The 23,738-nt window shown below is 48.0% G+C and overlaps 1 protein-coding gene across 1 annotated transcript; it reads left to right on the forward strand.

Moving 5' to 3' along the window:
• Positions 1-5,101: 5,101 nt before the first annotated feature.
• Positions 5,102-10,745, forward strand: LOC134756460 (keratin-associated protein 5-8-like). The gene has a single exon (XM_063693303.1). It carries the CDS (start codon positions 9,709-9,711, stop codon positions 10,294-10,296), a length of 588 nt encoding a protein of 195 aa, XP_063549373.1. The 5' UTR covers positions 5,102-9,708; the 3' UTR covers positions 10,297-10,745.
• The last annotated feature ends 12,993 nt before the right edge of the window (positions 10,746-23,738 follow it).

Consider the following 23,738-nt stretch of genomic DNA (forward strand, 5'->3'; position numbering starts at 1 on the left):
GCTTGGGCGAATACACTGGTGACATGTTGCTGTATGCTTGGGTGAGTACACTGGTGACATGTTGCTGTATTCTTGGGTGAGTACACTGGTGACATGTTGCTGTATGCTTGGGCGAGTACACTCGTGACATGTTGCTGTATTCTTGGGCGAGTATACTCGTGACACGTTGCTGTATTCTTGGGCGAGTACACTCGTGACATGTTGCTGTATTCTTGGGGGAGTACATGTTGCTGTATTCTTGGGCGAGTACACTAGTTACATGTTGCTGTATTCTTGGGCGAGTACACTAGTGACATGTTGCTGTATTCTTGGGCGAGTACGCTGGTGACATGTTGCTGTATTCTTGGGCGAGTACGCTGGTGACATGTTGCTGTATTCTTGTGTGAGTACACTGGTGACGTGTCGCTGTATGCTGGGGTGAGTACGCTGTGACGTGTTGCTGTATGCTTGGGCGAGTACACTGGTGACATGTTGCTGTATTCTTGGGTGAGTACACTGGTGACATGTTGCTGTATGCTTGGGTGAGTACACTCGTGACATGTTGCTGTATTCTTGTGTGAGTACACTCGTGACATGTTGCTGTATTCTTGGGCGAGTACACTCGTGACATGTTGCTGTATTCTTGGGTGAGTACATGTTGCTGTATTCTTGGGCGAGTACACTAGTGACATGTTGTTGTATTCTTGGGCGAGTACACTAGTGACATGTTGCTGTATTCTTGGGCGAGTACCCTGGTGACATGTTGCTGTATTCTTGGGCGAGTACGCTGGTGACATGTTGCTGTATTCTTGGGCGAGTACGCTGGTGACATGTTGCTGTATTCTTGGGCGAGTACGCTGGTGACGTGTTGCTGTATTCTTGGGCGAGTACTCTGGTGACGTGTTGCTGTATTCTTGAGTGAGTACACTGGTGACGTGTTGCTGTATTCTTGTGTGAGTACACTGGTGACGTGTTGCTGTATGCTGGGGTGAGTACTCTGTGACGTGTTGCTGTATGCTTGGGCGAATACACTGGTGACATGTTGCTGTATTCTTGGGTGAGTACACTGGTGACATGTTGCTGTATGCTTGGGCGAGTACACTCGTGACTTGTTGCTGTATTCTTGGGCGAGTACACTCGTGACATGTTGCTGTATTCTTGGGTGAGTACATGTTGCTGTATTCTTGGGTGAGTACACTAGTGACATGTTGCTGTATTCTTGGGCGAGTACGCTGGTGACATGTTGCTGTATTCTTGGGCGAGTACGCTGGTGACATGTTGCTGTATTCTTGGGCGAGTACGCTGGTGACATGTTGCTGTATTCTTGGGCGAGTACGCTGGTGACATGTTGCTGTATTCTTGGGCGAGTACGCTGGTGACATGTTGCTGTATTCTTGGGCGAGTACGCTGGTGACATGTTGCTGTATTCTTGGGCGAGTTCTCTGGTGACATGTTGCTGTATGCTTGGGTGAGTACGCTGTGACATGTTGCTGTATGCTTGGGTGAGTACACTGGTGACATGTTGCTGTTTGCTTGGGTGAGTACACTGGTGACATGTTGCTGTATTCTTGGGTGAGTACACTGGTGACATGTTGCTGTATGATTGGCTGAGTACGCTGGTGACATGTTGCTGTATTCTTAGGCCAGTACGCTGGTGACATGATGCTGTATTCTTGGGCGAGTACACTGGTGACATGTTGCTGTATGCTTCGGTGAGTGCATTGGTGACGTGTTGCTGTATTCTTGGGTAAGTACACTGGTGATGTGTTGCTGTATTCTTGGGCGAGTACACTCGTGACATGTTGCTGTATTCTTGGGTGAGTACACTGGTGACATGTTGCTGTATGCTTGGGTGCGTATGCTGTGACATGTTGCTGTATGCTTGGGCGAGTACGCTCGTGACATGTTGCTATATTCTTGGGCGAGTACATGTTGCTGTATTCTTGGGTGAGTACACTAGTGACATGTTGCTGTATTCTTGGGCGAGTACGCTGGTGACTTGTTGGTGTATTCTTGGGCGAGTACGCTGGTGACATGTTGCTGTATTCTTGGGCGAGTACGCTGGTGACATGTTGCTGTATTCTTGGGCGAGTACGCTGGTGACATGTTGCTGTATTCTTGGGCGAGTACGCTGGTGACATGTTGCTGTATTCTTGGGCGAGTACGCTGGTGACATGTTGCTGTATTCTTGGGCGAGTACGCTGGTGACATGTTGCTGTATTCTTGGGCGAGTACGCTGGTGACATGTTGCTGTATTCTTGGGCGAGTACGCTGGTGACATGTTGCTGTATTCTTGGGCGAGTACGCTGGTGACATGTTGCTGTATTCTTGTGTGAGTACACTGGTGGCGTGTTGCTGTATGCTGGGGTGAGTACGCTGTGACGTGTTGCTGTATGCTTGGGCGAGTACACTGGTGACATGTTGCTGTATTCTTGGGTGAGTACACTGGTGACATGTTGCTGTATGCTTGGGTGAGTACACTCGTGACATGTTGCTGTATTCTTGTGTGAGTACACTCGTGACATGTTGCTGTATTCTTGGGCGAGTACACTCGTGACATGTTGCTGTATTCTTGGGTGAGTACATGTTGCTGTATTCTTGGGCGAGTACACTAGTGACATGTTGTTGTATTCTTGGTCGAGTACACTAGTGACATGTTGCTGTATTCTTGGGCGAGTATGCTGGTGACATGTTGCTGTATTCTTGGGCGAGTACTCTGGTGACATGTTGCTGTATTCTTGAGTGAGTACACTGGTGACGTGTTGCTGTATTCTTGTGTGAGTACACTGGTGACGTGTTGCTGTATGCTGGGGTGAGTACTCTGTGACGTGTTGCTGTATGCTTGGGCGAATACACTGGTGACATGTTGCTGTATTCTTGGGTGAGTACACTGGTGACATGTTGCTGTATGCTGGGGCGAGTACACTCGTGACATGTTGCTGTATTCTTGGGCGAGTACACTCGTGACATGTTGCTGTATTCTTGGGTGAGTACATGTTGCTGTATTCTTGGGTGAGTACACTGGTGACATGTTGCTGTATGCTTGGGTTAGTACACTCGTGACATGTTGCTGTATTCTTGTGTGAGTACACTCGTGACATGTGGCTGTATTCTTGGGCGAGTACACTCGTGACATGTTGCTGTATTCTTGGGTGAGTACATGTTGCTGTATTCTTGGGCGAGTACACTAGTGACATGTTGTTGTATTCTTGGGCGAGTACACTAGTGACATGTTGCTGTATTCTTGGGCGAGTACGCTGGTGACATGTTGCTGTATTCTTGGGCGAGTACGCTGGTGACATGTTGCTGTATTCTTGGGCGAGTACGCTGGTGACATGTTGCTGTATTCTTGGGCGAGTACGCTGGTGACATGTTGCTGTATTCTTGGGCGAGTACTCTGGTGACATGTTGCTGTATTCTTGAGTGAGTACACTGGTGACGTGTTGCTGTATTCTTGTGTGAGTACACTGGTGACGTGTTGCTGTATGCTGGGGTGAGTACTCTGTGACGTGTTGCTGTATGCTTGGGCGAATACACTGGTGACATGTTGCTGTATTCTTGGGTGAGTACACTGGTGACATGTTGCTGTATGCTTGGGCGAGTACACTCGTGACATGTTGCTGTATTCTTGGGCGAGTACACTCGTGACATGTTGCTGTATTCTTGGGTGAGTACATGTTGCTGTATTCTTGGGTGAGTACACTAGTGACATGTTGCTGTATTCTTGGGCGAGTACGCTGGTGACATGTTGCTGTATTCTTGGGCGAGTACGCTGGTGACATGTTGCTGTATTCTTGGGCGAGTACGCTGGTGACATGTTGCTGTATTCTTGGGCGAGTACGCTGGTGACATGTTGCTGTATTCTTGGGCGAGTACGCTGGTGACATGTTGCTGTATTCTTGGGCGAGTACGCTGGTGACATGTTGCTGTATTCTTGGGCGAGTACGCTGGTGACTTGTTGCTGTATTCTTGTGTGAGTACACTGGTGATGTGTTGCTGTATGCTGGGGTGAGTACGCTGTGACGTGTTGCTGTATGCTTGGGCGAATACACTGGTGACATGTTGCTGTATTCTTGGGTGACTTCACTGGTGACATGTTGCTGTATTCTTGGGTGAGTACACTGGTGACATGTTGCTGTATGCTTGGGCGAGTACACTCGTGACATGTTGCTGTATTCTTGGGCGAGTACACTCGTGACACGTTGCTGTATTCTTGGCCGAGTACACTCGTGACATGTTGCTGTATTCTTGGGTGAGTACATGTTGCTGTATTCTTGGGCGAGTACACTAGTTACATGTTGCTGTATTCTTGGGCGAGTACACTAGTGACATGTTGCTGTATTCTTGGGCGAGTACGCTGGTGACATGTTGCTGTATTCTTGGGCGAGTACGCTGGTGACATGTTGCTGTATTCTTGTGTGAGTACACTGGTGACGTGTTGCTGTATGCTGGGGTGAGTACGCTGTGACGTGTTGCTGTATGCTTGGGCGAGTACACTGGTGACATGTTGCTGTATTCTTGGGTGAGTACACTGGTGACATGTTGCTGTATGCTTGGGTGAGTACACTCGTGACATGTTGCTGTATTCTTGTGTGAGTACACTCGTGACATGTTGCTGTATTCTTGGGCGAGTACACTCGTGACATGTTGCTGTATTCTTGGGTGAGTACATGTTGCTGTATTCTTGGGCGAGTACACTAGTGACATGTTGTTGTATTCTTGGGCGAGTACACTAGTGACATGTTGCTGTATTCTTGGGCGAGTACGCTGGTGACATGTTGCTGTATTCTTGGGCGAGTACGCTGGTGACATGTTGCTGTATTCTTGGGCGAGTACCCTGGTGACATGTTGCTGTATTCTTGGGCGAGTACGCTGGTGACATGTTGCTGTATTCTTGTGCGAGTACTCTGGTGACATGTTGCTGTATTCTTGAGTGAGTACACTGGTGACGTGTTGCTGTATTCTTGTGTGAGTACACTGGTGACGTGTTGCTGTATGCTGGGGTGAGTACTCTGTGACGTGTTGCTGTATGCTTGGGCAAATACACTGGTGAGATGTTGCTGTATTCTTGGGTGAGTACACTGGTGACATGTTGTTGTATGCTTGGGCTAGTACACTCGTGACATGTTGCTGTATTCTTGGGCGAGTACACTCGTGACATGTTGCTGTATTCTTGGGTGAGTACATGTTGCTGTATTCTTGGGTGAGTACACTAGTGACATGTTGCTGTATTCTTGGGCGAGTACGCTGGTGACATGTTGCTGTATTCTTGGGCGAGTACGCTGGTGACATGTTGCTGTATTCTTGGGCGAGTACGCTGGTGACATGTTGCTGTATTCTTGGGCGAGTACGCTGGTGACATGTTGCTGTATTCTTGGGTGAGTACCCTGGTGACATGTTGCTGTATTCTTGGGTGAGAATGCTGGTGACATGTTGCTGTAGTCTTGGGCGAGTACATTGGGGACATGCTGCTGTGTTCTTAGGTGAGTACACTGGTGAAACAATGCCCAATCGCATGTCCAAGAGATTTGAGGAGCAGGGACATCTGGTAAGCAGACTTCCGTTTCTTTTCAGTAATGTGCTCCTCTTATGCTCTCCTCAGGGTTTAGCATGCATCCCTTAAACAAAGAAAGTAGCCTCATATAAGCAAGGGTTTTGTGACTAGAGTGCCTCAGTCCATTATTGCTGCTATAAGATAATAATTGACCTGGGTAATTGATGAAGAACTGAAATGTACTTTCTCAGAGTCCTGAAGGCTGGGAAGTCCACGATCAAGGTGCTGGTATCTGGTGTGGGCCTTCTTACTGTGTCTTCACATATTGGAAGGCAGAAGGGCAAGAGAACATGAATATGTTGTCCTCACATGGCAGAAGAACAGAAAGGGGTGAATGCCCTCCCTCAAGTCCTTGGAGCAGCACTAATGCATTCCAAGTGCCTTTTGTTAGGCCCCACCTCCCAACACTTGCATTGGGGATGAAGTTTCTAATACATGAATTTTGGGGGACACATGCAGACCATGGCATAAAGGAACCTCTTTCCCCACATGGAGTAGAACTGAGCAGGGAACCCAGCTGAGCAGCTGAAGTAAGCAGCCTAAGAGGAGTGAACACTCTGCCTGGGGAAGAGAGAAAGCAACAGCAGAGAGACTTGTGAGATTTTCAGAAATAATTGAGTAGGGGAAAAGATTCCCCACAAACAACAAGATGAGGACAGATTATTCTTATTTGGATAGGAAAGGAAAGGATATTGTCTGGGTGCAGTGGCTCACACCTGCAATCCCAGCACTTTGGGAGGCCAAGGTAGGAGGATCACTGGAGGCCAGGAGTTTGAGACCAGCCAGAGCAACATGGCAAGTCCCCATCTCTACAAAAAGTTTAAAAGTTAGCTGGGTATGGTGATACACGCCTATATTCCCAGCTACCTAGGAGGCCGAGGTGGGAAGATTCCTTAAGCCCAGAAGTTTGAAGCTGCAGTAAGCTGTGATCACGTCACTGCAATCCAGCCCATGTGACAGAGGAAGACTTCATCTAAAAAAAAAAAAGTGATCCCCAGTAATATAGTTTGGATGCCTCCTCCAAATCTTATGTTGGTGGGGCCTGCTGGGACGTGTTTGGATCATGGGTGTAGATTTTTCATGAATGGTTTAGCACCATCTCCTTGGTGATGAGTAAGTTCGAGCAAGATCTGGTTGTTTAAAAATGTGTGGCACTGACCAGGCATGGTGGCTCATGCATGTCATCTCAACACTTTGGGAGGCTGAGGTGGGCAGATCACCTGAGGTCAGGAGTTCGAGACCAGCCTGACCAACAGGGAGAAACCCCGTCTCTACTAAAAATACAAAATTAGCCAGGTGTGGTGGCGCATGCCTGTACTCCCAGCTATTCGGGAGGCTGAGGCAGGAGAATCACTTGAACCCGGGAAGCGGAGGTTGCGGTGAGCCGAGATCATGCCATTGTACTCCAGCCTGAGTAATAAGAGCAAAACTCCATCTCAAAAAAAAAAAATGTGTGGCCTCTGTCCCTCCACCAGCTCTCTCTTTCTCAGCTGTCACCATGTGGCATGCCTGCTCCTGCTTTGCCTTCTACCATGAATAAAAGCTCCCTGAGGGCCTCACCAGAAGCTGAGCAGATGTCGGTGCCATGCTTGTACAACTTGCAGAACCATGAGCCAATTAAACCTTTTTTATTTATAAATTACCCAGCCTCAGGTATTTCTTTATGGCAACACAAAAAATATAGAAAATTGTACCAGGAGTGGTATGTTGCTATAAAGACACCTGAAAATGTGGAGGTGACTTTGGAACTGGGTAATGGCCAGAGATTGGAAGATTTTGGAGGGCTCAGAAGAAGACAGAAAGATGAGGAAAAGGTTGGAACTCCTTTGAGACTGGTTAAATGGTTGTGTCCAAAATAATTAAAGTGATAAGAACAATGAAGTCCAGCCTGATGAGGTCTCAGATGGAAATAAGGAACTTACTGAAAACTAAAACAAAGATCACTTGTGTTACACCTTGGCAGAGAGCTTGATCGTATTGTGTTTCATGCCCTAGGGGGCTCTGAAAATTTCTACTTAGGAGTGATGACTTAGGATATCTAGTGGAAGAAATTTCTAAGCAGCAAACATTCAAGCTGTGGCCTGACTGAATCTAACATCGTATTCTCACATGCAAGAGCACATAAATGAATTAAAGTTGGAATTTATATTTAAAAGGGAATCAAAGTGTAAAAGTTTGGAAACTTTGCAGCATGGCCATGTGGCAGAGAATGAAAAAGCATTATCAGGAGAAGAATCCAAGCAGGCTATAGAGCAACCACCTGCTGGAGATATTAGCATGACTCAAAAAACAAACAAACAAAAAAACCCAAGTGCTAATAGCCAACACAATTGGAAAAGACTTCAAATGCATTTCAAAAGTGTTTGAGACAGCCCCTCTCATCACTGACCTAGAGGTCTAGGAGGACAGCATGGTTTCAGGGGCTCACCCCAGGCCCTCACTGCCCTGCATAGCCTTGGAGCACTGCTCCCCACACATAGGCTGCTCCAGCTCCAGCCTCAGCTCAAAAGACCCCAAATGTAACTCTGGCTTCAGAGGGTGCAAGCCATAAGCCTTGGTAGCTCCCATGTGGTGTTAAGCCTGTAGGTGTGTAGAATACAAGAGTGAAGGAGGCTTGGGATCCTCTACCTAGATTGCAGAGGATTTATGAGAAAGCCTGGGCACTCAGGCAGAAGCCTGCTGCAGGGGCAGAGCCCGCACAGAGGATATATACTAGGGCAGTGTAGGGGGGAAATGTGGAGTAGGAGGCCCACATAGAGTCCCCACTGGGGCATTGCTTAATTGAGCTGTGGGAAGGAGGACACCATCCTCCAGACCCCAGAATGGTAGAGCCACTGGCAGCTTACATCTTGAGCATGGAGAAGCTGCAGGCACACAACTCCAACCCACGAGAGCAGCTGCAGGGTGCGAACCTTGCAAAGCCACAAGGGTGGAGTTCCCCAAGGCCTTAGGAGCCCACCTGTCACTCCAGTGTACCCTGGATGTGGGACTGGGAGTCCAAGGACATTATTTTGGAGCTTTAAGATTTAATGGCTGCCCTGCTGGATTTCAGACATGCATGGGGTCCGTAGCCCCTTCCTTTGGGCTGACTTCTCCCTTTTGGAATGGGAATGTTTGCCCAATGCCTACACCCTCCTGTATCTTCAAAGTAAATAATGTGTTTTGATTTTCACAAGTTCATTGGTGGAAGGAACTTGGACTTGGGACTTTGGACTTGATGTTGGAATGAGTCAAGACATTGAGAGGACTGTTGGGAAGAGATGATTCTATTCTGCGATGTAAGGACATGAGATTTGAGGGGTCAAGGGGATAGTGATACAGTTGGGATGTCCCCTCCAAATCTCTTGTCAAAATGTAATCCCCAGTGTTGAAGGAGGGGCCTGCAAGGAGGTGTTTAGGTCATGGGAGTGGATCCCTCATGACTGGCATAGCGCCATCCCCTTGGTGATGAGTGTGTTCACTCAGATCTGGTTGTTCACAAGTGTGTGGCCCCTCCTCACCCCTTGCTCCCACTCTCACCATGGGGCGTGCCTGCTCCTGCTTCACCTTCCACCATGAGGAAAAGCTCCCTGAGGGCCTGCCCAGAAGCTGAGCAGAGGTGGGTGCCATGCTTGTGCAGCCTGCAGAACCATGAGCCATTCTAACCTCTTTCCTTTATAAATTACCCAGCTTCAAGTATTTCTTTAGAGCAATGCAAAACTGAGAATGGCATGAGTAAAATATAAAGACCATGGATAATTTTGAAATCTAAAAATGTGAAATTAATATTCCTGAGGGAGTCAACACAGGAAAGATGAGAGCACGTGGGCAGAGGCTGTTGCCCATTGGTCACATGTGGTCAGCAGAGAGCAGGTGACCAGCACCCTGGAGCTTTGCGGGAAGCACCAGAGAGCCTGGAGCTGAGGTTTTAATTGTAGGGGCCAAAACAAATGGGGAAAAAGACAAATTTAGCAAACAAAGAAAGTAGATGCTCAATTGAGCCAGGAGGAAGTCACTAGCAAAGAGGAAAAAAAATAGAGCTCTGGAAAAATAGTGTAAACAGTCACAAGGAAGTGACCCTGTATTGTGCCTGACCTCTGGACAGGTATATAAAGAGCCCAGGCTCAGGGGGCTCCACACCTGCACCTCCCTCTCACCTGCTCCTCTACCTGCTCCACCCTCAATCCACCAGAACCATGGGCTGCTGTGGCTGTTCTGGAGGCTGTGGCTCCGGCTGTGGGTGCTGTGGCTCCGGCTGTGGGGGCTGTGGCTCTGACTGTGGGGGATGTGGCTCCAGCTGCTGTGTGCCCGTCTGCTGCTGCAAGCCCGTGTGCTGCTGTGTTCCAGCCTGTTCCTGCTCCAGCTGTGGCTCCTATGGGGGCTCCAAGGGAGGCTGTGGCTCCTGTGAGGGCTCCAAGGGAGGCTGTGGCTCCTGTGGGGGCTCCAAGGGGGGCTGTGGCTCTTGTGGGGGTTCTAAGGGGGGCTGTGGTTCTTGTGGCTGCTCCCAGTGCAGATGCTATAAGCCCTGCTGCTGCTCCTCAGGCTGTGGGTCATCCTGCTGCCAGTCCAGCTGCTGTAAGCCCTGCTGCTGCCAGTCCAGCTGCTGTAAGCCCTGCTGCTGCCAGTCCAGCTGCTGTAAGCCCTGCTGCTGCCAGTCCAGCTGCTGTAAGCCCTGCTGCTGTTCCTCAGGCTGTGGGTCATCCTGCTGCCAGTCCAGTTGCTGCAATCCCTGCTGCTCCCAGTCTAGCTGCTGTGTGCCTGTGTGCTGCCAGTGTAAGATCTGAGGCTTTGGACTCAGGCCTCATGTGAGTCCTGCTAACCCCATCTTCCAAAGCTGTGACCTGTCCTTCATCATTGGGCCCCAAACCACTGCTCAGGGTCCATTCCTCACTATAAGATGAAGCCATATCTGCCTGCCTTTTCCTAAGGAGAGTCCACCCTAATTAATGTCCATTCCCTCCTAACAAATTCTCTTCCCAAGTCAGCTGCAACTGCGGCTGAATCACCCCTCACCCGCTAGCCTCGCCTTTGCTTGTGTATTCAGAGGCCTGAGCTCCTGAACCCACTTGAAGTCCTGTCTTTTCCAGCTGGAGCAGCTGGGCATGAGTGTCCCACCTGCAACAAGGTGGGCGTTTAAGAGGCTTCCTTGGAGTAGCTTTGCCTGTCCAACACTCTGCTTTATCTTAAATGAAAAGTTGCAAACTAATAAAAATACCATGCCGACAAAGTGAAACCCATGTCTTGCCAATTTCTCTGTTGTTCGGGGTCATTACTATGGCTATGGCTATTGTTTTCTTGTTCTTGTTGTGTTTCGGACTGCGTGGGTCTGATGCTGATGTTGCTGGAAGGTGCTAGGATGGGGCTGGCTGTCTCCTCTGCCTCTCGTCTCCTTCCTGGCTGACCCCTCTTTTCTCAGAACCCCTCTCTTCCTAGGTCTTTCCAACTATTGATCTGATGGAGACAGGACTGTTCTTCAGGCCAGGGCCACAGAAGTAGAAGAGGCTGCTGAAAACTCTGGGGAGTTCAGACTTGCCTCCTTTCCCTGGTCCAGGCCTCTGCCATCTTCCTTTGGGAAGTTTTTGTAACCAACTTACTCTGATTGTCTTTGTTGTTACACAGCCTGTTACCTCTGTAAATAAACACTCCTAGCACCAAGCCAATATTGCTTTTTAAGAATTTTGAAAGGGCCGGGCGTAGCGGCTCACGCCTATAATCCCAGCGCTTTGGGAGGCCGAGGCAGGCGGATCACTTGAGGTTAGGAGTTTGAGACCTGACTGGCCAACATGGTGAAACCCTGTCTCTACTAAAAATATAAAAATTAGCTGAGTGTGGTGGCACATGTCTGTAATCCTGGCTACTTGGGAGGCTGAGGGAGGAGAATGGCTTCAACCTGGGAGGGGGAGGTTGCGATGAGTCGAGATTGCGTCACTGCACTCCATTCTGGGTGACAGAGCAAGACTCCGTCAAAAAAAAAAAAAAAGGCAATATTAATAGAGTTGAATTATTTCAAGTTATTTGGAAACACAGCAATTTATTGGTGGGATATGTCCTAAGCATAGAAAGAACACAAAAATAAAATTCCTAAGCTATTTTTAGTAGTCATGGTGGCAGCAGTAGTGTCGTTATTCTGCTGTGAATGCTGTATGGAAAAAGCAAATGCATAATTAGGTTGGTATCAGAACTAGAATTTTTGGTGTGGAACTGATGAGGTTAAGTAAAAACCTTGTCATCCTGAATTTGAATTAGACATATCGATATGAAATCATGAAGTTTTTTATCCAAATAAAAATAGTTTCCTCCTCCATTAGAAGACTTAGAAATAATGAGCCATCCTGTAGCAGTGAACACTCCTAGCACCTAGACTGTTATCTTCAAATGCTATTTATTGTATCTACCTGGAACCTGGCTTCTCTGGTGAATGGGCTGGAAGCGAACAAGACAATTCTAGAACATCTTGTTATCCCAGAAAGCAGAGATGATAACTAAGACTAATGCAGTCACATCAAAAGAACTAAAGAGTCAGCTGGGCAAGGTGGCTCATACCTGTAATCCCAGCATTTTGGGAGGCTGAGGCGAGTGGATCACTTGAGGTCAGGAGTTCGAGACCAGCCTGACCAACATGGTGAAACCCTGTCTCTACTAAATACAAAAAATTAGCCGGGTGTGGTGGTGCATGCCTGCTGAGGCGAGTGGATCACTTGAGGTCAGGAGTTCGAGACCAGCCTGACCAACATGGTGAAACCCTGTCTCTACTAAATACAAAAAATTAGCCGGGTGTGGTGGTGCATGCCTGTAATCCCAGCTACATGGGAGGCTGAGGCAGGAGAACCCTTTGAACCTGGGAGGCAAAGATTGCAGTGAGCTGAGATGGCGCCATTGCACTCCCGCCTGAGCAGCAAGAACAAAACTCTGTCTCAGAAAAAAGAAAAAAAAAAGGTGAGAGGCAAACCTAGAGAAACTCTCTGTAGACAGACTTGGGACAATCTGAACACCAATTTCTTAAATGGACTGATACACATCAAATATGTTTAAACTAGGAGTGAGTAATCATACACAAAAAATAATAATACAGTTACTATGCAAACTGTAAAACTTAGTTGCCTTTAGAGGATTCTAGGAATCAGTTCATTATTTTAAAGATGACTAAGTAAAGGAAAATAATCAGGCACTTATTCTATCTCTGACAGACAAACTCTATCTTATGGTAACAAAATTAGAGGAAGTATTCCAGTTTATAAATAAAGAAGAAATCATAGATTTAGAAACTCACCATTTTGTAACCCCTAATGAAATAATGGGGCTATCAAATTTACTGCATGCAGCCAAATCAGTGGAAAATTTATAGCCTTAAATGCATATGTTAGAGTAAAAATGAAAAACAAGCTCATTTAGCCAAAAACCTATCTATAGGACTGGCAGCATTGCCATGCAGAGCACAGAATGGGGTGATAATTAGGGCTATTTGTAGGCATCCTGGTTCTCCTCTCCTTCTGGGAACAGGTTGGATGGCAGGTAATAGGGTGGCCCTTCCATGAGCCCTCTCTAAGTCAGGTGTGGCCATGTGATTTGCTTGCGTCAGTGGGAAGAAGTTTGAAGCACCTGCTGCAGTTTTCTGCATTCTCTCTTTCTTCTCCCACCATGACCACTAACGTTCCAAGCAGTGGCTGCTGCTTCCGACTGAGTCCCAGAGTGACGAAGTACAGAGCAGAGTCACCAGCTGATGTGCAGTGACCTGCAATGTGAACAAGAAGTAAGCCTGTGTCGTGTGAAGTCACTGAAACATGGGGGTGGCGCGTGTGAGCAGCATAATTGGTCTATCCTGGTTGACCCAGAAACCTACCAGAACAAAAACATAGCATTGTGGCCTTGGTTTATTGGTCAGGGGGTGGGTGGAAAGGAAAGCTATCGGATGGGAGAAAGGTAGTTATTATGTGTTTGGTAAGACTGTCCCAGATCGTGTATCCCTGAGGGAAGAGTTCAGAAAACACAATGCCACTCCCGCGTGGGTCGTTGTGGCTGCATTTATCAAAACATTACAAGAACAGGGTGAGCTTGAAAGAACCGGCTGGTTTCAGCCAGGAGGAAAGTTCTAGAAAGCCTGGAGAAACCTGGGGAGCTACAGAGTTCTCAGTTCTGCCTGGTAAATGATAAAACTTAGAAGGCCTTTGAGCAGCAAAGGACAATTAAAGCAGAAATGAAAAGAACCGTCTTTAAGAGTACACTCTGATGAGATTCCATGAGGGCGGACCACACCACAGGTAGGGAGTTGGTGGCTGCCTCCAGCCTTGCCAGTGGGGCGCGAGGGGCTGCTGTGGGGTCAGTGGATCCAGAAGACGCCAGAAACTTCTCCCCACTGTGGCTCACCGGGCGTTCTCTTTGCTTGGCCTGTGGCTTCTGTGGGTAAATTTGTGTCTTGCTGTGTAATAAAGAGGTTTCTCCAGGGAGGAGGGGGAAGTCTTTGGCCCAGGCTGGACCAAGTGACCTGCAGATTAAAGATAGCCTCACTATCACAGTAACAGGCACCAAAGAAAGGCCTGCTGCTGGCCATTGTTGGAAATAGGCCCAGCAGAACCAATGCTGTCTGTGCTTGTGGTGTGGGGGGTAGAAGAGAAATCAAAAGAAACCCCAAACCGGCCGGGCGCGGTGGCTCATGCCTGTAATCCCAGCACTTTGGGAGGCTGGGGCGGGTGGATCACGAGGTCAAAAGATCAAGACCATCCTGGTCAACATGGTGAAACCTCATCTATACTAAAAATACAAAAACTAGCCGGGTGGGGTAGCACGCATCTGTCGTCCCAGCTACTTGGAAGGCTGAGGCAGGAGAATTGCTTGAACCTGGAAGGCAGTGGTTGCAGTGAGCCAAGATCCTGCCACTGAACTCCAGCCTGGCGACACAGCGAGACTCTGTCAAAAAAACAAACAAACAAACAAACAACAAAAAAACCCACAAAACCTTCCTTAAAAATGAACAGATGTTACATAATTGTTAGCAAGATTTAGGACATAGTTGTAACTCTCCATGTAATCAACAAAGAGAAAATCACGTGTTGGATATTTTATGCATTTTTTTTGATAAAATCATAGGATTGCATGTTGCAACATCCTTCATTTCACAGTTGGCCGTTACAGAATGACGCTGAAGGGAGTCACATTGCAAAAACAGCTGAGCTCCTTCTCATCCTTCACGAACGCCTCTCTTCGAGGTCAACTCACCCCATTGGGAAGTCCTTATCTTGTCTCCTTGGCCAGCTTCTCTTTTAGGGTGAACTGCCTGATCTTCACTGCAGTGGCCTTGCCTGGCTCCCAGCATATGTTCTCCAATGTCACTTTCAGTTACATCACAGAATCCTACATTTCTTTTTTTTTTGCAAGCATTGCAATTTTACTTAAAATTTGCACTGTAAATATGACTGTGGAAAATTTATTTAAGAGAGCTGGTTCTGCAAAGACAGGGAAGAGATTTGGGAGGCAGGGGTGTGGGAATAAGTGATATTGTTAAGTAAATGAGCTGCTTGAGTGGAGGACACTTTTAGAAGTGGTCAGCTTGGGCTGGGCATGGTGGCTCACTCCTGTAAGCCCAGTACTTTGGGAGGTTAAGGAAGAAGGAACACTTTAGCTCAGGAGTTCAAGACCAGCCTGGGTGACATAGCAAGACCCCACCTCTACAGAAAAGTAAAATAATTCGCTGGGCTAAATTATTAGCTGGGCTAATAATTTTTTTATTTTTTTTTCTACAGAAAAATAAAAAAATTAGCTGTGGTGGTGCACACCTGCAGTCCCAGCTAATGGGGAGGCTGAGGTGGAAGAATCTCTTGAGCCTGGGAAGTTGAGGCTACAGTGAGTTATGATTGCACCACTATACTCCAGCCTGGGTGACAGAGTGAGACCCTGTCTTAAATAAATAAATAAATAAAAGACATGGTCAGCTTGTTTACTTGTTTGTGATTATTTTCTTTTTTTCCTTCTTCTTCCTCTTTTTTTTTTTTTTCAATAGAGGTAGAGTCTCACTGTGTTGCCCAGGCTAGTCTTCAACTCCTAGGCTCAAAGGATCCTCCTGCCTCAGTCTCTCGAGTAGCTGGTACTACAGGCATGCACCACTGTCGCTAGTGAATATTTTCAAGACCAGATGGTCCCCCTCACCCAAAGAATCTTGGATAGTGAGTGAAGGGAGACCCTGTATGGAGCCTGGAGAAGCTGGCTGTGTGTGTGAAGTGGTCACTGAGGGAGCATCTTAGCATGAATCTTGGTCAGAGTGATCGGAGAACCAGACTCAGTCTGGAAACAAGCAGGGCACACCTTCAGCTTACAGACAGCAGATTGTGGAGCTGCTCAGCCTCCATAATTACATAGTTCAATTCTTCAGAATCATCTATGTATCTGTCTATCTATCTATCCATCCATCTATCATCTATGTACCTCCATATCCATTTATGGTTTTGTTGTTGAGATGATCAAGTTGGTTCTAAAATTTCGTTGGAAAAGCAAAGGAATTGAAAAAAAGAAAACAATCTTTAAAAAGAAGAATGAAGTTGAAGTCTCACAATACTTGACTTCAAAATCTCCCATAATGTCACAGTGACACTGTGTTTGCATTAGGAAGCAGCATACAGACCTGCGGAGTAGGACACAGGAACAAACTCACCATAGTGTCGGCTGATTCTCATTAAAAACACCAGCGATTTCAGTGGGATAAGGATGGTTGGTTTATTTATTTGTTTATATATTCATTTATTTATTTATTCATTTTTTAGATGGAATTTTGCTCTTGTTGCCCAGGCTGGAGTGCAATGGGATGATCTCGGCTCACCGCAACCTCCACTTCCCGGGTCCAAGCGATTCTCCTGCCTCAGCTTCCCGAGTAGCTGGGATTACAGGCATGTGCCACCACACCCACCTAATTTTGCATTTTTAGTAGAGGCAGGGTTTCTCTATGTTGGTCAGGCTGGTCTCGAACTCACGACCTCAGGTGATCTGCCTGTATAGGCCTCCCAAAGTGCTGGGATTACAGGCAAACCACCTTTTTTGTTTGTTTGTTTTGAGATGGAGTCTCACTTTGTTGCCCAGGCTGGAGTTCAGTGCCACAATCTTGGCTCACTGCAACCTCCGCCTCCTGGGTTCAAGCGATTCTCCTGCCTCAGCCTCCTGAGTAGCTACGATTACAGGCGCCCACCACCATGCCCAGCTAATTTTTGTATTTTTAGTAGAGATGGAGTTTCACCATGTTGGCCAGGCTGGTCTTGAACTCCTTACCTCAGGTTATCTTCCCTCGTCGGCCTCCCAAAGTGCCTGGATTACAGGCGTGAGCCACTGCGCCTGGCCACGATAGTCTTTTTATCAAATGCTGCTGAAACAATTGGATGAAAATGTGAAAAAATGAATCTCAACTCCTACCTCACATTACACACAAAAATTAGCTTGAGATCCATCATAGAACTAAATATAGAAACAAAAACTCTAATGCTTCTAGAGGAAAAGCTAGGAAAGAGAGTTTTTAAAAAGGTCACAAGAAAGCACTAGCTGTCAAAGAAACAAATGTTAAATTGCACTTCAAAATCAAAAATGTTTCCCTATAAAAATAAGTTCAGATAATAATAAGGCAAATCAAATACTGAAAAATTACATATTATGTATTATACATACATATATATTATATATACACATATCTAGGGAAAAGAAAGAGAGATCAGACTGTTACTGTGTCTATGTAGAAAAGGAAGACATCAGAAACTCCATTTTGACCTGTACCCTGAACAATTGCTTTGCCCTGAGATCCTGTTAATCTGTAACTTTGCCCCAACCTTGAGCTCACAAAAACATGTGTTGTATGGAATCAAGGTTTAAGAGATCTAGGGCTGTGCAGGACGTGCCTTGTTAACAAAATGTTTACAGGCAGTATGCTTGGTAAAAGTCATCGCCATTCTCCAGTCTCGAGTAACCAGGGGCACAATGCACTGCTGAAAGCCGCAGGGACCTCTGCCCTGGAAACCCGGGTATGGTCCAAGGTTTCCTCCCATGTGATAGCCTGAGATATGGCCTCGTGGGATGGGAAAGACCGTCCCCCAGCCCGACACCCATGAAGGGTCTATGCTGAGGAGGATTAGTAAAAGACGAAGGCCACTTGCAGTTGAGATAAGAGGAAGGCCTCTGTCTCCTGCCTGTCCCTGGGAACTGAATGTCTCAGTGTAAAACCCGATTGTACATTTGTTCTATTCTGAGATAACAGAGAAACCCCCCTGTGGCAGGAGGCGAGACATGTCGGCAGCAATGCTGCTCTGTTATTCTTTACTCCACTGAGATGTTTGGGTGGAGAGAAGCATAAATCTGGCCTACGTGCACATCCAGGCATAGTACCTCCCCTTGAACTTAATTGTGACACAGATTCCTTTGCTCACGTGTTTTCTTGCTGACCTTCTCCCCACTATCACCCTGCTCTCCTGCCTTATTCCTCTCACTGAGATAGTGAAAATAGTAATCAATAAATACTGGGGGAACTCAGAGGCCTGTGCTGGCGCAGGTCCTCCGTATGCTGAATGCCGGTCCCCTGGGCCCACTTTTCTTTCTCTATACTTTGTCTCTGTGTCTTATTTCTTTTCTCAGTCTGTCATCCCACCTGATGAGAAATACCCACAGGTGTGGAGGGGCTGGCCCCCTTCACACATATACACATGTATATAAAATACATGTGTAAATATATATACATACATACATATGGCAAAGCATTTCATTCATATATTCTTGATATCGAATTTATGAAGAGTTCCAACAACTCAATAACAAAAAGACAAAAAAAACCCTACAATAAAGTGGGCAAACAATTTTAATAAAACCTTTTAACAAGAAAGATGTGAAAATGACCAGTAAGCGCAAGAAAAGATCCTCACGAACATTAGTCATCAGAGAAACGCAGATCAAAATCCACATGAGAGGCAATTTTACAGCCATCCGATGCCTCACATTTGAAAAGCCAACGGTGGTACTGACAGGCCTGGGGCAGCGGACGCTCTCAGGCATTGCTGAGGAGAGGGGAAAGCAGCTTGAGCGTTTGGAAAGCTGTCTGTTTCTTAGAAAGTTAAGCATACACTACTCTATGGTCTAGCAAGGCCAGTCCTCAATATTTAACCAAAAAATTAAAACCAAAAACATGAATACAGAAGGACTGGAAGGCATGATGATGTGTTATTCATCATCTCCCCAAACTGTGAAGAATTCAAATATCTATGAACAGGAGAATGGAGGAACGCCGTGGAGAGTATTTTTACATGAAACACTACGTGATGATTAAAAAAGAAGAAGAAGGCCAGACGTGGTGGCTCATGCCTGTAATCCCAGCACATTGGGAGGCCGAGGCAGGTGGATTGCCTGAGCCCAGGAGGTCGAGGCTGCAGTGAGCCATGAGCGCACCACTCTGCACTCCAGCCTGGGTGACAGAGCAAGACCCTGTCTCAAAAAAAAAGAAGAAGAAGAAGAAGAAGGGCAAATCATTGACACACAGAATAACATCGTGAGGGAAAGAAACCAGAGTACATTTTTAACAATTTCATTTCCGCGACATTCAATAGCAGGCAAAACTAGTCAGCAAAGCTGTGCCTGTAGTGATGGGCAGGAAGGGAAGGCCGTGAAAGTGAACCTTCTGGGGGTGAAGCAGTTGGTCATGGTTGGGGTGATGGGCACACGAGTACATGTTTAGTGGAACTCATGGAATTGTACACTTAAAGTATGTGCAGAGGCTGGTAGGCCAAGGCTGCAGTGAGCTAGGATCGCACCACTGCCCTCCAGCATGGGCGACAGAATGAGACACTGCCTCAAAAAAAAAAAAAAAAAAAATGCAGTCCAGGTGTGGTGGCTCATGCCTGTAATCCCAACACTTTGGGAGGCCGAGGCAGGTGGATCACTTGAGGTCAGGAGTTCGAGACCAGACTGGCCAACATGGTGAAACCCCCTCTCTACTAAAAATACAAAAATTAGCTAGGCATGGTGGCACACGCCTGTAATCCCAGCTACTCAGGGGGCTGAGGCAGGAGAATCGCTTGAACTCGGGAGGCAGAGGTTGTAGTGAGCCAAGATCGTGCCACTGCACTCCAGCCTGGGCAACACAGTGAGATTCAGTCTCAAAAAAAAAGAATTTCACTGCATGTAAATTTTACCTCAATACAAAATTAAAATTAATCTTTTGGAAAATAAAAGTACATTAGAGAGGATGGCTAATCAAAACTTTTGTAGCCTTCAAGGAGAATAAATTTGAAGCATATCTGTTGATTTGTGGAATTTTTACAAAGACTTAATTGAGGAAAACTTGAAAGCATTAGAAAAGGTCCCGTTCCTCTGTTCCCTCTGTGAGCCCAGCTTGCCTGAAGGGAACGTGGGTCTAATCCGTGTCTGGAGGAGTGCGCCGAACCACAGGAAGAAGAGGTAAGAAAGACAAAGGAGAACCAGGGCCACACTCAAATCCACGCTCTTCAAAACTTTGTTTTACAAATTTGACAAAATAATTATACTGGAAATTTTTAAGTGGTGGAACCTATAGACAGCCTTTTCTTTCAGCTTATTTTGTTAGTTTTAATTTAATTTAATTTTTTTACAAAATGACCACCGTTGATATAAACACCAATGCCAGGGGGTGGAGGGTCTGCATCGCTGAGGAGAGCCCTGAGCGCCAAGGACAATGGTCCACCTGCCGGCCAAGCCACCACCGTCTCCCAGGCTCCCGGGACACCTGCTGGAGAGGGAGCCCAGTGTCTTCTAACAAAGGGAAACACCTATGAGGAAGAGGCCAAATTTAGAAACCAAGGAAAGGAGAGCTTGGCTGGAGCTGATGACGGCTCATGGGATTGTGAAGAGATTAAAAATAACACTCGTGCATGTGAAATAGCAGAAACAACAACAGAAGTATTCATGTGTTCAGTATAAACACCTGGGCAGGGATATAAAGGGCCCAGGCTCAGGGAGCTCCACACCTGCACACCTCCCTCTCACCTGCTCCTCTACCTGCTCCACCCTCAACCCACCAGAACCATGGGCTGCTGTGGCTGCTCTGGAGGCTGTGGCTCCGGCTGTGGGGGCTGTGGCTCCGGCTGTGGGGGCTGTGGCTCCGGCTGTGGGGTCTGTGGTTCCGGCTGTGGGGGCTGTGGCTCCAGCTGTGGGGGCTGCGGCTCTGGCTGTGGGGGATGTGGCTCTAGCTGCTGTGTGCCCATCTGCTGCTGCAAGCCCGTGTGCTGCTGTGTGCCAGCCTGTTGCTGCTCCAGCTGTGGCTCCTGTGGGGGCTGCAAGGGGGACTGTGGCTCTTGTGGGGGCTCCAAGGGGGGCTGTCGCTCCTGTGGGGGCTCCAAGGGGGGCTGTGTCTCCTGTGGGGGCTCCAAGGGGGGCTGTGGCTCCTGTGGGGGCTCCAAGGGGGGCTGTGGCTCCTGTGGGGGCTCCAAGGGGGGCTGTGGCTCCTGTGGGGGCTCCAAGGGGGGCTGTGGCTCCTATGGGGGCTCCAAGGGGGGCTGTGGCTCCTGTGGGGGCTCCAAGGGGGGCTGTGGTTCTTGTGGCTGCTCCCAATGCAGCTGCTATAAGCCCTGCTGCTGCTCCTCAGGCTGTGGGTCATCCTGCTGCCAGTCCAGTTGCTGCAAACCCTGCTGTTCCCAGTCCAGCTGTTGTAAGCCCTGCAGCTGCTCTTCAGGCTGTGGGTCATCCTGCTGCCAGTCCAGCTGCTGCAAGCCCTGCTGTTCCCAGTCCAGCTGCTGTAAGCCCTGCTGCTGCTCTTCAGGCTGTGGGTCATCCTGCTGCCAGTCCAGCTGCTGCAAGCCCTGCTGTTCCCAGTCCAGCTGCTGTGTCCCAATTTGCTGCCAGTGCAAGATCTGAGGCTCTGCCTACTAATCTCAGCTGGTCCCACAGATCTGGGCTCTCCAGGAATGACTGGAGCTGTGTCCTGAATTCCTGAAGCACATCTCTGAGTCTGTCCTCCTCTGGACTAAGGCAGCCTAGCGTCCAGGGCTCAGTACTCAGCTGCTCAGCCTCTGAGGTCATGACGGCTTCTGGCATGCTGGGTCCTGCCCATCAACCCTCCCAGAATCCCCTCTTCCTTTCCTGACCTCATCACTTCAACCTTCTCAGGGCTTCAAGATCCCACATCCCTGGGCCCCTCCTGTGAGCCTGCTGGAAACACACTGAAACTGGAATCCTCTGACCTGCTGCCGCCTCTCCCCGGTCCCTGCAACCTCCTGGCTCCTCCACCCTTCATCTTCATCCTGCCTGAGCTGCCACAGCTCCGATTGCTTTTGGAGTTGACCTAGAGGACTCAGAATTATTAGAGACCCCAGGATCCTCTCCTGAGGAGGACGGGCGCCCAGTCTCCTCTTCTACCTCTGACCTGGCCTTGTTTCTTTCCCCAGGGCTTCGCCTTGTAAGTGCCTAGGCTGGATCTTCTAAATAAATACAATCCGCACCTCCCATGAGTTTGCGTTGTGATTCTTTTGTTTCAACTTCTGTGTGATTAGAGAAATGTACAATTTTCACAGAGTTGCACTCCCAGGCATTTGGGAACCCCCCCGTTCCCTGCTGTGTGAGTTTGCTAGGGCTGCCCCACAAACCATGTGGCTTATGCAACGGGAGTGGATCGTCTCACAGTTTGGAGGCCAGAATCTGCCATCGAGGTGCCTCAGGGCCGGGTCCTCCCTCCATGGCTTACAGATGCCACCATCCCTATATCCTCACGTGCTCGTCCCTCTGTGTGTGTCTGCATCCTCATCTCTTTGTATAAGGACACAGATTAGATTAGGGCCCACCCTACTCCATTAGGTCCACATTTTAACTAATCACTCCTGTAAAGATCTATCTCCAAATAAGGTGCCATTCTGAGATAGTGCAGTGAGGACTCCAACATATGTACCAGGGGGCATAACTCAGCTGTGGCATCCACTTGGCTTGGGGCATCACCATCTTTCCCATCTTCCAGGACACAGAATTGGGAGGCCCCTTGGGCTTCTCTCCCCTACAAGTCACCAAATCCCACAGCATCTCCTGGAAGACATCCTACAGACACCTCCTTCCTGCCTCCTTGTGACACCTCCCTACCTAGACCTCTGGTTCAGGCCCCCAACTGTCCCTTCCCTGCTGCCTCTGTCAGCTCGGGCTGCCAGAACAAAACCCACAGACTAAGCCTGGAGGACTGAACAACAGACACCATGTCTCCCAGTTCCGGAGGCTGGAGGGCCCACACCAAAGTCCAGCAGGTTCGACTCACGGGGAGGGAAGGCAGGAGCTGGCGGAGGAGGAGGTGGGCTGCAAGGCTGGAGCCCTAGACCCAGGCATCTGTAACAGCAGAGCACTGGAGGCTGCTCGGGAAGCCACCGTCTCACAGGATGCCAGGCAGTGAGTGCCTGACGGAACTGTGACAAGAAAGTGAAAACTCAACAACATGGAATTTTTAGAATTTGCTTCTGAGTTTCTGTTTTAGTAAGTAAAGTTGACTAGACACTATTCACAACCCTGGAACTTCTAAAAGGGCATGGTGAAACCCCATCTCCACTAAAAATACAAAAATGAGCCAGGCATGGTGGTGGGTGCCTGTATCCCAGCTACTCAGGAGGCTGAAGCAGGAGAATCACTTGAACCCAGGAGGCGGAGGCTGCAGTGAGCCCAGATTGCGCCACTGCACTCCAGCCTGGGCAACAGAATGAGATTCCATCTCTAAATAAATAAATAAATAAATAAATAAATAAATAAATAAATAAAGCTTTAAAGTGCTGTATTTAAAACATATATTTTTTAAGTCACTGAGCTGTTGAAAAAATAAAATAATCCTCAGAGCCAACAAGCAAGAGAGAGCTGGACCCACAGAGGAAGGTGAAAGTCAAAACCGGCCTCCACCCCGTGGCTGGACCAGAAAGAGGCCCTCTCTGTTTTCTTCCACCTGTGGTATTGCTTCTGTTGTCAGCATGAATCTGAGAAAAATGTAGCTTCTCTACACTCTCACACAGAACACTCCATTCCTGATGTGCGGGTTTTCCCCACACTACTCAATTTTCTGCCTCTTTCCACACTGACCGATTCTCTGACACCAGCTGGGTGTCCTGCAATTCACTCCCATCCTGAAACAGAGTTCATTTCAGATCTCACAGGTGAAGGGCTCAGTCCCACAAGACTGTCCCCACCTGGGAGGCTGACATGGTTTTCCTGTGTCCCCACCCAAATCTCATGTTGAACTGTAGCTCTCACAATTCCCCTGTGTTGTGGGAGGGACCCAATG

Source organism: Gorilla gorilla, chromosome 9, assembly GCF_029281585.2.
Source record: "Gorilla gorilla gorilla isolate KB3781 chromosome 9, NHGRI_mGorGor1-v2.1_pri, whole genome shotgun sequence".
In the NCBI taxonomy this organism is placed as follows: domain Eukaryota; kingdom Metazoa; phylum Chordata; class Mammalia; order Primates; family Hominidae; genus Gorilla; species Gorilla gorilla.

Coding starts and splice junctions, on each gene's coding strand:
- LOC134756460 (XM_063693303.1), top strand. CDS start 9,709: ATGGGCTGCTGTGGCTGTTCTGGAGGCTGTGGCTCCGGCTGTGGGTGC.